Below are 13,224 nucleotides of genomic sequence, written 5' to 3'. Positions count from 1 at the left end.
TTTCCCACTTCAGGTATATGCCTTCCACAATCTCCAGTGATTGAGGCACCCACTTCACTGGGCAAAGCATTTGAGTCTTAGCAAAAACCTTGTAGATTTCTTGGAGTTATCACTGTTCCCATCACCCTTACTCATCAGGCAAAGTCAGGAGAACTAATGGAAAAACTTGATTCAAGCAGAACAAGAATTAATTACACTGGACTAAATGAATTGATGAGGATAAGTACAATTATTATAACTTTTCATGTGAACAATTACTTTTTTTTAAATCTTTTGTTTTTCCAAATTTAAGGAAAGCTTTTTTCTTTTCTCTTAACCTATCGATGACTTATAGCAATTGGTGCATTACACCTTTGTAAGTAGAATTGAAACATTTACTTTTTTCCCTACCTGGTCCCTCCAGACTTCAGAAACTCTCAGTGGGTATTCTTATTTTCATAACAATATATTTATTTGTTTATGTTGAATAACAATTTGTTCTCCTTGTAACAGGACACCATCAGAAACATTGGTCATATTACCAAGGCTTTGACTGGAATATCATGTTTTGGAGAAACACAAACTCAGATATGACCAAACAGCTTTAAGGAACTAAAGTTGGCTCTATGAAGCCAATAAACCCTCTTGGAAAAATAGTCTAGTACCTAATTTACATAGTTCCTGACAGCCTAACCAGGTGAGTAAAGAAGGGCACTTCCTTGTAGTCGTAAAAAACTCAAGATATGTTGGGAACCTCAAGAAGAGAGGAAATCACCCAAATCTATAGGTATTGTGGGTATAATATTAGACTTGGCTTCTTAGCCCTGAGAGGCCATTAAAAGTTTAATCTGGAGATTCCTCATGAAAAGTTCCAGCAAAGCAAATTTTAAAAGGCCTGTATGATCAGTTGCTATTCTTGCTGTACTTATGTAAATAACTCAACCAAGTTTATCAAAACTAGACTTATTTTGCAAACAAATTAGTCTTAATTGGACTATCTTTGGTAAAAATGAAGGTGATTTTAGACAGAAAAGTTATGTTTCAGTAAAAACTATAATATCCACTTGTGGATATTTGATCCTAGTGCTATTAATTTTCCTTAAAGTTTTGTTATTTACCTAAAAACTGGACTGGATCCTAAATTCTTTTAGTTTCCTCCAATATTTGGCTACAGCTCTCCAAACTAACATTTCCAAATTTTTCTCCTACTTTTGACTTGGAATCATTGAGAACGAAAGCTAACATTTTCCCTGAAGCCCTTAAGATGAAGAAACTGATATGAACTTAAGAGAGATCACCATGATAGCCCATGTTTAAACAGTGTTCATGCCTGTTACTGCATAAACTACTCAGAAAGTTTACCTGATGTCATCATCAGAGACATTTCAAACTGCAACAGATGCTTTGACCCTAACATCTAGAAATCTTCTTGACTAGCTGCCCCCTAGGCTCAGAAACTGGTTTATTATTTGCTCCAACCACTAACCATTGTTTTTCTTTGTTTCCATGGCAATTCTTCTTATTAAATACTTGATTTTTTTGCACCATAGACCTAACTTTGGGAGCTCATCTGCATCATGACCTCCTGAAATGAGACACAACTGTTTAACAGAAGTGACCTATTTTCAAGACTGAAAGATCAATTCAATGCAACTTTTAATATGCAAAACTTCCAGGGAAGTTTGAGAGAAGGGAACTGTTGGAGTCCAGGGCAGACCACTCCAAAATATCCCACAATGGCATATGGTTTATTTTGAGTTAAAGTTACTTGAGAATCTGCTGAGGTGAAAAAAAGAAAAAAAATTTTTGACGCTCCTCTCTCTGTTCCCCCTGAAAGCAGGAAATAAATCTCCCATATGAAAGGTGCTCCCCCTACATCCTTATCACCAGAGCTAGGGAATTCAGGCCTGAGAAACCTGTATAAACAAATCATGTTACTTTTAGAAACTTAATACCTCAAGCCTAAAATGTTTAAGCTCATCTCTTATTATGTACCCCAAACCTAATTTTCTTTGTCCCGTCATTCCTCACAAATTTATTGTTCCTTTGTGTAAAAAGATATACAAACAGTCTGCTTTGCCCATATGGAGAGCATCTTTTTATGATCTCCAATACATACATATTAAATTGATTTTTCTTCTGTTCATCTGGTCTTGTGTCAATTGTATTATTAGTCCAGCCATAAGAACTCAAAAGAGTTAGAAGAGGGGAAATTTCTCCTCCTCCCAAAAATATTTTATGTCAGAATTAAATTTGTTCCAGAGCACAACTGGCAAGAACTTTGTAAGTCTAGTCGTGTAGAAGAAGAGGTTTAAAGTAACTTCAAGACAAAAGTTAGAAACCTAAGGCTGGGGCCAGCCCCGTGGCCGAGTGGTTAAGTTTGCGTGCTCTGCTGTGACGGCCCAGGGTTTCACCAGTTCAGATCCTGAGCATGAACATGGCACCGCTCATCAGGCCACGTGGAGGTGGCATCCCACATGCCACAACTAGAAGGACCTGCAACTAAGATATACAAGTATATGCCAGGGGGGATTTGGGGGATAAAAAGCAGGAAAAAAAAAAAAAGATTGGTAACAGTTGTTAGCTCAGGTGCCAATCTTTAAAAAAAAATAAGAAAGAAACCTAAGGCCGTGATGGCTTGGGCATTCCTTATTATTCCTTTTGTTGTTCTATTTCCTGACACTTCACAGGACTGTTGAATCTGTAAATAAATGTATAGAAGAGTGGCAGCAGTCATTCACTGCTTCCAAGGAAGGGTATTGGATCCTTCAGTGATAGAGCCAGAAGGGAGTTTTTTTTTATATATCTTTTTGAATTTTATACAATGTCCACTGTTACCTATTCAAAAATTATTAATTTTAAGATCATTGAGTGCATGATATCAACTTACTTGATGGGTGCTCATCTGTCAGGAATTCTAATAGCTGGTTAGGGGCTTGAATCTCCAGATTTCACCTTGAATCGCAGATACAACAGTCTCCTCCATACTCAGGCTGGAAGAAGATTCAAGGATTTGCTCTTTTCAAGAAATAAAAGCAGAGAAGAAGATAAGCTCTTCCAACCTCCCAAATCAGGGAGATATAGAGAGGCAGGATGGAAGGAAGAGAGGTTTAATGAGTCCAAGGTAGACATGTGTAGTAATGTAATAGAAAAGAAAAGCTAATAAAAGTCAAATTGGCCTGCAGAGATCACAACTGAGAAAGATAAGACAAAACTAGGGTCCCCATACTGGGGATCCACCTCTTGACCTCTCAGAGCCTCAGTTTTCTCATCTTTAAAATTGGAATAATATCTACCTGAGTTTTTACAAGGATTAAAGAAGACTATACATGAAACCCATGCAATATAGTGCCTGCCACATTTAGCCTGGTAAATGCTGGTACCCCTCTCCTTCCAGTCTCTAGCAGAAGGAAGAAAGGACTCCTTGAGGAGATGAATCAGGAGTCAGTGTAAATGGCTAGGGTCTCCTTGGGAAGCCAAGGGGCACAGGGCCCTGAGATTCAGAAACAGCTAATACAGCCTGGAGAAATGATTTCTCTGTGACTGTGCTGTTCCCCTAATTGGGGGTGGTTTGATAGAAGGGAGGAGTTCCTAAGAGTATCCTGTTGGGATCAAGACTGTCTTTCCCTGAAAAAAATTGTAATTTTCTCTTTTCTTATGAATGTGTGTGTTCTACACAATTATCATACAGTCGTGTATGTGGTACAGTCATGTACCACATAACAACATTTTGGTCAACAATGGACCATATGTACAATGGTGGTCCCATAAGATTAGTGCCACATAGCCTGGGTGTGTAGTAGGCTATACCCTCTAGGTTTGTGTAAGTGCTGTAGAAGAGGAAGAAATTCTCCTCTACCCTTCCAGGTTTTTCTGCCTGGTCTAAGAATTAAATTGACATGAGACAAATTAACAGGAGAAAATCAAACAAAAGTTTAACAACATGCATACATGGGAGAAACCCAGGAAAACCAAAGAACTTGCTAAAACTTCCAAAGCCCTCACCTTAAATACCATCCTCAGCTAAAGACAAAAGAAGTTGCTGGCGGTAGGGAGAGTCAGGACTTCAAAGGGAAGGAAAGCAATTCACAGGCAGATGAAAAGGAGCAAACATTTGCCAAACAAGAGCTTGTTTGGCCACACAGAAACAGAAGAACAGGGAGGTGAGTCCACCAAACAAGCTTTTATAGCTTCCTCCATTTCTACCATCTACTTTGTATTATCTTAAGGTTATAGATTGCTTCCTGAGACAAGTTTTTTAATCTAAATTCTTTTAGGCAGTTAAGGAGGAGATAATAAGAAAAACTTTCTGAGTCTTTTGTTTCTTAAAAATAATCAGCCTGAATATACTGTCTTTTAACCAATTTCCTATTGTTAGACATTTCGGTTATTTCAAACATTATGCTACTACAAATTTTGCACATAAATCTTAACCATATCTCCAATAATTCTGTAAAGAGGAACTCTAAGAAACAGACATGCTGGAATAAAGATTATATTCATTTTAGTACTCTCTATAAATGCTTACCAAAATAATATTTTGGGTGGTTATTCAAAATCCCATTTTATGAAAGTGTTCATTTCTTAATATTTTAGCCAACACTGCTTTTTTCCCTTATTATTTTTAAACCTTGCTCAATTTAGTAGTTGAAAATTATATCTTATTGTTTAGATTTTCATCTATTTGACAATTTGTGAGGCTACTTGTTAATTTCATATTTTGCAGATAAACCTAAAATAATTTTGCAATTGCTTGTCTCCAATATGTCAAGCAAAGAAATAATTATTTGAATGTTAATTTAAATTACACTAACTCTATTATTTTTTCTTTTTAGGAGTATATCTCTCACTGTATCCAGTTCTTTTATCTACTTTTCTTTTATATAACTAAAAAAGAAAAAAACACTTGAACTATAATTCTAAGTTTTATTTTAAAATTTTCCTACTCTATCATTGTTTCATGAATGTTATCAATAAAATTGACTTGTAATATAAAAAAATAATGATAATAATCAGCCTGAAATAATCCTCATGTTAAAGAGGTACATTTTGAGGTGGCAAATTTTGTTCCCCTTCAGTACACTCTAAGAGGTTCGCACGATAACAAAATCCCCTAATGATGCATTTCTCAGAACGTGTCACCGTCCTTAAGCAGTGCATGACTATGCATCTAAATATGAAACTATTTTAAAAGTAGAAAAATGCAGTCAGAAATTTGTCTCTCAATTTCTGCATCTTTTCCCATTTTCCTTTCTGCCTGGACTCAATGGGAACCCAAGGAAAGAGGAGTTGAGAAAGGAGAACAGATGGAGATAGCTAGAAAAGAGAGAGAGGAGACAACCAGAAAAGAGTCCCTCAGGTTTGTGAAGGGTGAGTGCGGAAAGCAGCTCAAGACAGCTATGTAGCGGTGGGGCTCAGTCATCAGGAAGAACTGTGGTTTCTTTTGCCATCCTGAACTCAATTCACATCCTTGAGCCCTGCTTTTGCTTGCTCAGCTTCTGGTCTCCTAGGAAGAAAAGGCCTATGTCATGGGATCATTACAGAAGATTCTGGGTTGTGGTGGGATAGGGAGAGAAGAGAGAAAATTTGCATGAACCAGAACAGGAGGAAACAGACTCACTCCCATCTGGAGAGGGAAATGGGGGAGGCAGGCACTGCAAGAGAGTAGAAAAACACAGCTTTGGTATGTAGGAGTTACTCCACAAACAGTAGCTCCCATCCCATGTCCTGCCTCCTCTGTTCTGATTCTGGCTCCATCTGGAAACCTGGAGAAACCTCAATCGGAAAGTCAAGTAAGCAGATACCATCTCCCTCGCCTCAGGGTAGGAAAAGGAAGTTATATGCAAAGAGGAGAAAGCAAAAACCAAAGTCTCATATAATGCAATGGGTGAAGTCCCACATTGCCCCACCACAAGGATTCCAGGCTGTCATTTGTAATTCCTGGGTGAAGCATTTCTTCTTGAGAGTATTCAGGGCTCCTGCAGCCTTGCCTGGTGATGCAGCCTCTGTGGAACAGATTTCTTCCCTTCCAGTTTGCTCAGGGCCAGGGAGGTGTAGGGAAAAGGACACCATTGTGAGGGAGGAGACCCAGATTCTGGCCCTAACCCTGCCCTTTGCCTAATAATGAAACCAGAGACAAGTCATGGCTTTGCTCTGGACTTCATTTGACAAATGAGAGGATGGACTCTTCCAGATAGGAATCCAAGACTCCCCATAGGCCCAAAGGGGTCTCAAGGAGAGACAGGCTTTCTCTTAACCGGGCTGGTGGGTTCTGCACCCTTCGTGAAGCCTCAGCCCTCGTATTCAACTACCCAAGCAGACTCTCCTCTTGAGATGCCTTACCTCATTGTAGTCCATTACCTTGGAATACGTCCGCTTCACCCTGGGTTTCTCCTAAGAGGAAGTTTGTCGCACCCTCTAGAATGTTTCATTCTCTTCCACACTGAGCTGGAGGGGGTCGCTGTCAGTGACTCTAAAGTTGGTGATTGTATTAGTTTCCTATTGCTGCTGTAACAAATTACCACAAACTTGGTGCCCTAAAACAACACACATTTATTCTCGTAAAGTTCTGGAGGTCTGTTGGTTCACAACCTCCCCAGGAGCTTCCCGAATGTAATCTGAAACCAGGCCCCATGTGAGGAGTGTGGGGAGAGACTAAAGAAAGAGGCAGACTGGTCACTCCAGATTGGTAAGTGGGAGTTTTAATGAACAAAGGAACCTACTCATGAGGCTTGTCTTGGGTGACCAGTAGTTTTCCACACCCACCTGCCAAACCTTAAAAGTTTATATAGAGGCTTTAACTGGGGTCAGTCACATATACCATTCAGAGTCTCAACACCACATTTCTATCTCAAAGCTGTCTCCTTGGAGCAGCTTCTGGGAATGGAGAAGGCAAGCGGAACCCACACTCCAAGGACAAGGGAGGGGGTGGGGAGCCTCCAATTGCCCTGGTCCAGCTGGAGGGTCAACTGGCAGTCACATCTTCTCCCCCAACAAGGTCAGAAGTCCAAAATCTGTTTCGCTGAGTTGAAATCAAGGTATTGACAGGACTGCTCTCCCCCTGGAGGCTCTGGGGGAGAAACCATTTACCCTGCCTTTTCCAGCATCTAGAGCTGCATTCTTGCATTCCTTAGTTCTTTGCCCCTTCCTCCTCCAAAGCCAGCAGCATAGCATCTTACTTCAGTTGTCACATTGCCTTCTCTTCTGTTTGTGTCAGACGTCCCTCTGCCGCCTCTTAAAAGGACATTTATGACTACATTTAGGGTCTGACCAGCTAATCCAAGAGAATCTCTCCTCTTGAGATCCTTAATCACATCTGCACAGTTCTTTTTGTCATATAAGGTAATATTCACAGGTTCTGGGATTAGGATATGAACATCTTGGGGGCCATTATTCAGCCTACCATGGTGAGCTACCCTTTGTCTCAGACCTGGGATCATTCTTTCTCTCTCCCAACCCCTTCAATCAGAATAGAGTTGTGTGTCTTGCTCCAAAGACCACACCCTAACCTTCCAGGCCACCCCAACTCCCCTTCTTTTCACTTCCTTTAGGCCCTGAGAATATTCTAGGACAGCACCAACCAATGGGACTTTCTGTAATGATGGAAATGTGCTAATGTTCTATGTCTGTGCTACCCATCATGGTAGCCACTAACCACATGTAGCTAGTGAGCATTTGAAACGTGACTAGTGTGGCTGAGGAATTGAATTTTAAAAGTTATTTAATTTTAATTAAATTTAATTGAAATGTAAATAGCTCCTTGTAGCTAGTGGCTAACATATTGGACAGCTCAGATCAAGGCAGATGAAAAGCACAAGCTCAGACCAGGCAGGTTCTTTGCTGCCAGCCTCTTCTCAAACCTTTTTGGATCAGCTCTGCCCCTAACCTCCTTCTCATTCCCTGTGGAAACTGAAGGAGGTTTTTACTGGGGCTCTGGGATGATGGGGGCGCCTGAGGGGAAGGCAAGGAAGGGAATTGTGTCTGATGGCCCTAGAGAAGTACAGGGTCCCAATTCTGCTTTTGAATTGGACTGAGAACGCCCAGATCATTCTCAAGGTAGCCCTCTCTCTACCCTACTTACACGGTGAGTCATCCTTTTGGGGACCACAGAGGCATGTCACAAGGAGCAAAGAAAAAGGGACTAACCTGGGACTTAGCACTTGCCAGAGTCCTATTCTGTAGCACACTTGCTAAGTGGCCTTTGGCAAGTCACTTTTCAGTGCCTGGCCCTCAGTTTCCATAAAACAAGAGGGTTGAACCAAATGGTGTGAGAGGTTGCTCCCAACTTTAATAGACTACAATTCTATGTCCCAATGGGTCAAGGCTTGATTGTGCACGTAATTCTGTTTCAGAACCGTGTTCTCTCTGACCCATATAATAGGAAGCTCTGATAGAAAGATTATTAAGGAGACATGTCTTTGGGTTACTCCTGCATCACACCAAAACCAAACCTGATATTTGTTCTTCTGTCCTCATAACACTTCACACTTACTTCAGGCTTTAGAGAGCTGACCCACTAACCAATCAAATCCGCATGATGACCTGGGAGGATAGACACTATGCCCATTTTAAGTGAAAAAGCTGAGCTCAGAGGGGGAAAGAGAATCTTCCAGATGTCAGGCCTCATGATGGGTCCTCTATACCTCATCTTGTAACAGCCCTTCAAAGCAGAAATTACCCCCACTTTACAGGTGTGAAAATTGAGGTTTAGTAAGGCAAGATGACTTTCCTAATGATATGATGATAATAAGTGATGGAGGCCCGTTTTTCTGATTCTGAACTATTTCATCTTCCCCTGATATTGTGCTGCTGCTGCTATTGACAATTTCCCTATAAGATGCTGAAATGATGACCCTTAGCATCACAGCTATCCTTTTGGGTCATCCTTTCCTGATGCTCCCCAAAGAGACCTATACAAGCCTTGGCAAGTCACATCACCTCTGTTCCTCTGTTTCCTAATCTGTAAAATTGGGGGTAACAGTCCCTACTTCTTGAGGGTGTTAAAATCCTTGTTGAAATATTAATGAGAGTGTGTCTTTAGAGCACTTTGCCCAGAGTACTTATTAAGTACTCAGTAATTGCTCATTCTCGTTGTTTTTGGAAACTGTAGTTTGTCCCTATTAATAATACCAGGCAATTCCTTTCACCTCAAATCAAATTAAAACACAAAGAAACTATCTACATTTTTTTTAAAGTTTTATTATGAAAACACATGGAATCAACTGCATTATCCATGTATCTGCAATAGTACAGAAACAGTGATGGTGAACCATCCCCATGGGGGACATGTGTCCTTTGGCAAAGCAAACATAAATAATGGAAATAACACCAAATACATATACACAGCACATAATAAAGACTCAGTTAAGAGAGACTACTGAGAAAAGTCGTGAGCACTGAGGGCGTGTGTCTCTCTGAGAAGCGTCGGGCTCAGGTGACCTTCCCTGGAGACCTCCTGCCCTGCACCTGGGGCGGCTCAGTTGAGTTCCAGGTCATCCATGTACTCCTGGACCCAGTCATCACTGGGGTTGGTGCAGACTTGTCTGCCCTTTTTGGTTTGGAATCTGTGGAGCAAGGAGTGGACAGATTAGAATCCCATGGGACCTTGTCTGTGGTAGGTATTCCCTTCTGCTTGACCGTAGTTCATATTGGACAGCTCTAGCAGGTGGGAAGACACCTCCTGGGGTGGTAGTGGAACCAGACTCCCTCTAACTTTTACTCTGGATTTAGCTGTGGTCTCCCAGGTTGTCCAGATTAGGAACCAAGGAGTTTTGCAATCGATATGGATATTTCTCCCCATTCATTTCCCATTGCCCCTAAAAGTGACTTTCCCATGTTTTTCTTAGCATGGTTTAAGAAATCAGCCCACATGTCCTGTAATCGTTTTGATTTTCCCTGGTTCTCTGGCCTCTGGCTAACTTCCTCCCCAGAAATTCCCTTCCCCTTCCCCTTAGCTCCCACCCAGCCCCCTCCAGGACTCAACAGGTGACTTCACGACCTGTTCCTCACTGCTCTCTGGGAGGGCTTCAGCCCTGAGACCTGCCTCGATCCTGATTGAGCCCCTCATCCCCCAAATAGGCCCCTTATCTAATCCTGCCCTCACCCTTCCCCCCCAGTGGCCTGGGGTTGATACTCACACCACGGCTGGCTGGGAGCAGAGGCTGCTGGTCTCGTAGTAATCCACCACAAAGTTGCGAGGAAGCTTCCGCAGGGTGTAAGAGAAGCAGCAGGCAGTGGGAGGGTCTGAGCCCACTGGAAAGAAAGGCTGGGATGAGACGGAAGCTCTACACGGAGCTGTTCATTCTAGCTTCTAATTATGGATATTTGGTGGGCATCTCTGTCGAGCTACCAGATCCCCAAACACAGCCCCTTATATCCAATTCCACCCACACTGAGTAGGAGACTTATTCTGAGAATAAGAATCCTCAGAGAGGATCAGGAAAGAATTCTGAAGATTGGAGCTGGATTGGGTCTCAGAGCACATGTCTAAGTCCTTTCATTTTACAGATGGGGAAGCCAAGGCACAGAAGAGGAAGCGACTTGCTTAAACAAGTCTACTGGTTTCTATTTCTTAAGAAAACAGGAACTTGGATGTTACTGAAGGGCTACTAGGCACTACATTTAACAGTAGGCTACTTGAAAATCTTCCCAGCTCCCTCTTGTCCCGTGCCCAGATTCCACTGCTGGACCAGCCCCAACTAGGAAAATGGATGCTGCTCACACCTTGCCTCTAGGAGTAGCAGCTGAAAGAGTGGACTTACTTGGTGCTGAGAGGGCCGGAGAGCAGAAGGCAGCCACCAGCACGAGGAGAGAGAGGACAGTCATGCAGAGTTTCATGGTCTCGGAGGAGGAGAGGCTTTCTCAGAGCTGAGACTACAGAGCGCAGAAGCTTCAGAACTCGACTGTGTTCTGTGCTGATGCTGAGTTGGGAGACCCTCTTTATAGGGATTCTGAAGACTGGGACAGAGGCGGGGGCACAGGAGGGTGAGTGGAATTTCCATGGTAGAGATGATGTCATGGTGGTGATAAGGAAACTGAAGTTGCCCGACAGTGAGGAGCTCTGCACAGCTTCTCCTCCCCAGGGCCGTGTCATCACAGAGGAAAGAGGAGGGAGGTGGAGAGGAGAAGAAGTGGGCTGCACCCTAGAGGGAAGTGGTACACCAGAGACAGTGACCGAGACTGGGGAGAGAATTGCAAACCCGAGAGGAAGGATGAAACATTCACACCTGCTAGAAGGGGCTTGCAGGCAAGAACCATGCTGTTCTCCGTGGTTGGCTTCTCCAGATGCTGGAGGCTTCACGTCAGTCTTTCCAGGGTTGCCACAGCCTGGCCCAAGTAGGAAGGTGGAACCAAGAATCCATGTCCATTCCTGGGCCTCCTTCTGCTGGGCTGAGTGACCTTACTGCCGTGGAAGTTTCCTTGGGCATAAAGAAAGAGTCCAGCATTGAATGTGCAGGACCCAGCATGGCAACTCAAGAACATTTATAGCTTCTACTTATTGAACATTTACTATGTCCCAGGCACTGGGCAAACTGCCTTATACACATGACATCTAATCCTACCGTAACCCTGAGCAGGGATGTGACTATTCTGGAGGCCATGAGGATCAGACAGGAGAGCAGAGTTCATGATAATGTCTTGACCACACAGCTGTTGAGTGCAATGCCAAGAGTTGAACTGAGATTCATCTGACTCTAAAATCCATTTTATTTCCTACCCTATCATCTCCATAACAATTGTAGAATGTGACCACAAAGAGGGAAACTGTTGACTGCTATGGGCTATGCCACTCACAAAGACCCATGTTATTAGGGCTGAGTTCAGGAGGGGAGTTTGGGTCAGTCTGTCTGAGAACAAGGAGGGAATGGAAAAGAAATAAAGGTTTTAGTATGTTCACTTAGAAAAGGAAAAAGAAATCAGTGAGAATCAAGTTTGGAAGACCCAGATAAGGAATGTTCCTCTAGTACAAAAATGGGATTGGCCACCTAGCAATGAGTTTATCTATGTTACATGCTTATCAGATGTATTATCTAAGCGTGTGGGTGTTTCCCAACTGTCCATAGGGATTTCCTCGTGTTCATGTAAAGCCCTTCCTGGTTTGGCAGCTGCTGTTGACCAAAGGTGACTAGGTGAAGCATACAGAGGTCAGGATACAGTAGCACGTGAGGTGGGGCAAGCGGAGGTAATTAGGATCACTGGATCAAGATCACTATCCACCGCAGCTCCAGCACTCTGACCCAACTGCTCACCCCTCGCCTGCATTGCTACCTGCTTCTGCTCTGAGAAAGAAAAATGAAGAGTGAAATGAGGAAGTCAGGCCTCCTGGGTGCTGTTGAGGTGTGGGATAGGAGGGGTCAGAGCAGCATCTTGGAGTACTTCAAGGTCACTAAACAAAGTACAATGTCATCCCACCTCATCACTCTCCCACTCCCCCCCCCCCACCACACACACACACAAACTCTACTTTCCACCATCCTTTCTGTCCTTGCCCTTTTCTTTGTGTGAGTCTTCCTTCAAATGTTCTTTTCTTCACCAAGAGCCCCATCTCCTCTCTAACAGTCTATGATCCCTGATATCACATATGCTAGTATTTCTCATGGTCTCCCCTGGTTGGTGGAGTTTCATCTTCATGCATCAAGGACCTTGCTTTAAGGGAAGGAAGATGTGTCTTGTGTTGCCCACAACTTTGTTATCCATAGCATTTCCTTCAACCCAATTGAGTAGTCATCTGCTCTGTCAGGGCAGAGAGAGCTGAAGAAAGCCCCATTCTTGCCCTCAAAGAGTTCTTAGTCTAGGGATGGTGTTGAGAGTGACAGAAATAACTATCCCATGAGATGGAATGAGGTAAGTGTCATGTCAGAGGTAGAAACAAATTGTCAGAGAGCCCAAAAGATGGAGACGGTTATCACTCAGCTGTAAATGGATAGTTCCAAGTCAAGTCTAAATCCCATTGTGTGCTAAGGAGGAGTCCTTGACATGGAGACCTCTGTCGAATGAGTGGGGTGTGCTGGTCTTCAAGCTGGGGGGGATTATGAAGCGAGCTGCTCTGGGTCATCAGGAGAGATGATAGATAAGAACGGGTGATTAGTCTGCATTGAGCCACACAACGAGTTTGACTAGTGACTTTTGCTTCCTAGCCTTGCTTTGATCTTTGGCTCATGGAAGTAAAATGTTTCATGCATTAAGGTCCCAACAATAATGCTGCATTCACACCGGTGAAATTCCACACTAAGAGTACAAAGGACT

The 13,224-nt window shown here is 42.9% G+C and overlaps 1 protein-coding gene across 1 annotated transcript; it reads right to left on the bottom strand.

Annotated features, from left to right (window-relative positions):
* Positions 1 to 9,157: 9,157 nt before the first annotated feature.
* Positions 9,158 to 11,112, bottom strand: CCL4 (C-C motif chemokine ligand 4). The gene is made up of 3 exons (XM_014862249.2): positions 10,740 to 11,112; positions 10,116 to 10,230; positions 9,158 to 9,542 (listed from the first exon to the last, which is right to left on the bottom strand). The coding sequence occupies exons 1-3, from the start codon at positions 10,813 to 10,815 to the stop codon at positions 9,455 to 9,457; spliced, it is 279 nt and encodes a 92-aa protein (XP_014717735.1). The 5' UTR covers positions 10,816 to 11,112; the 3' UTR covers positions 9,158 to 9,454.
* Positions 11,113 to 13,224: the final 2,112 nt, after the last annotated feature.

Source organism: Equus asinus, chromosome 13, assembly GCF_041296235.1.
Source record: "Equus asinus isolate D_3611 breed Donkey chromosome 13, EquAss-T2T_v2, whole genome shotgun sequence".
Lineage (NCBI taxonomy): Eukaryota > Metazoa > Chordata > Mammalia > Perissodactyla > Equidae > Equus > Equus asinus.
The sequence above is the reverse complement of the archived record's forward strand: the minus strand, read 5'-3'. Positions and strand labels throughout refer to the sequence as shown.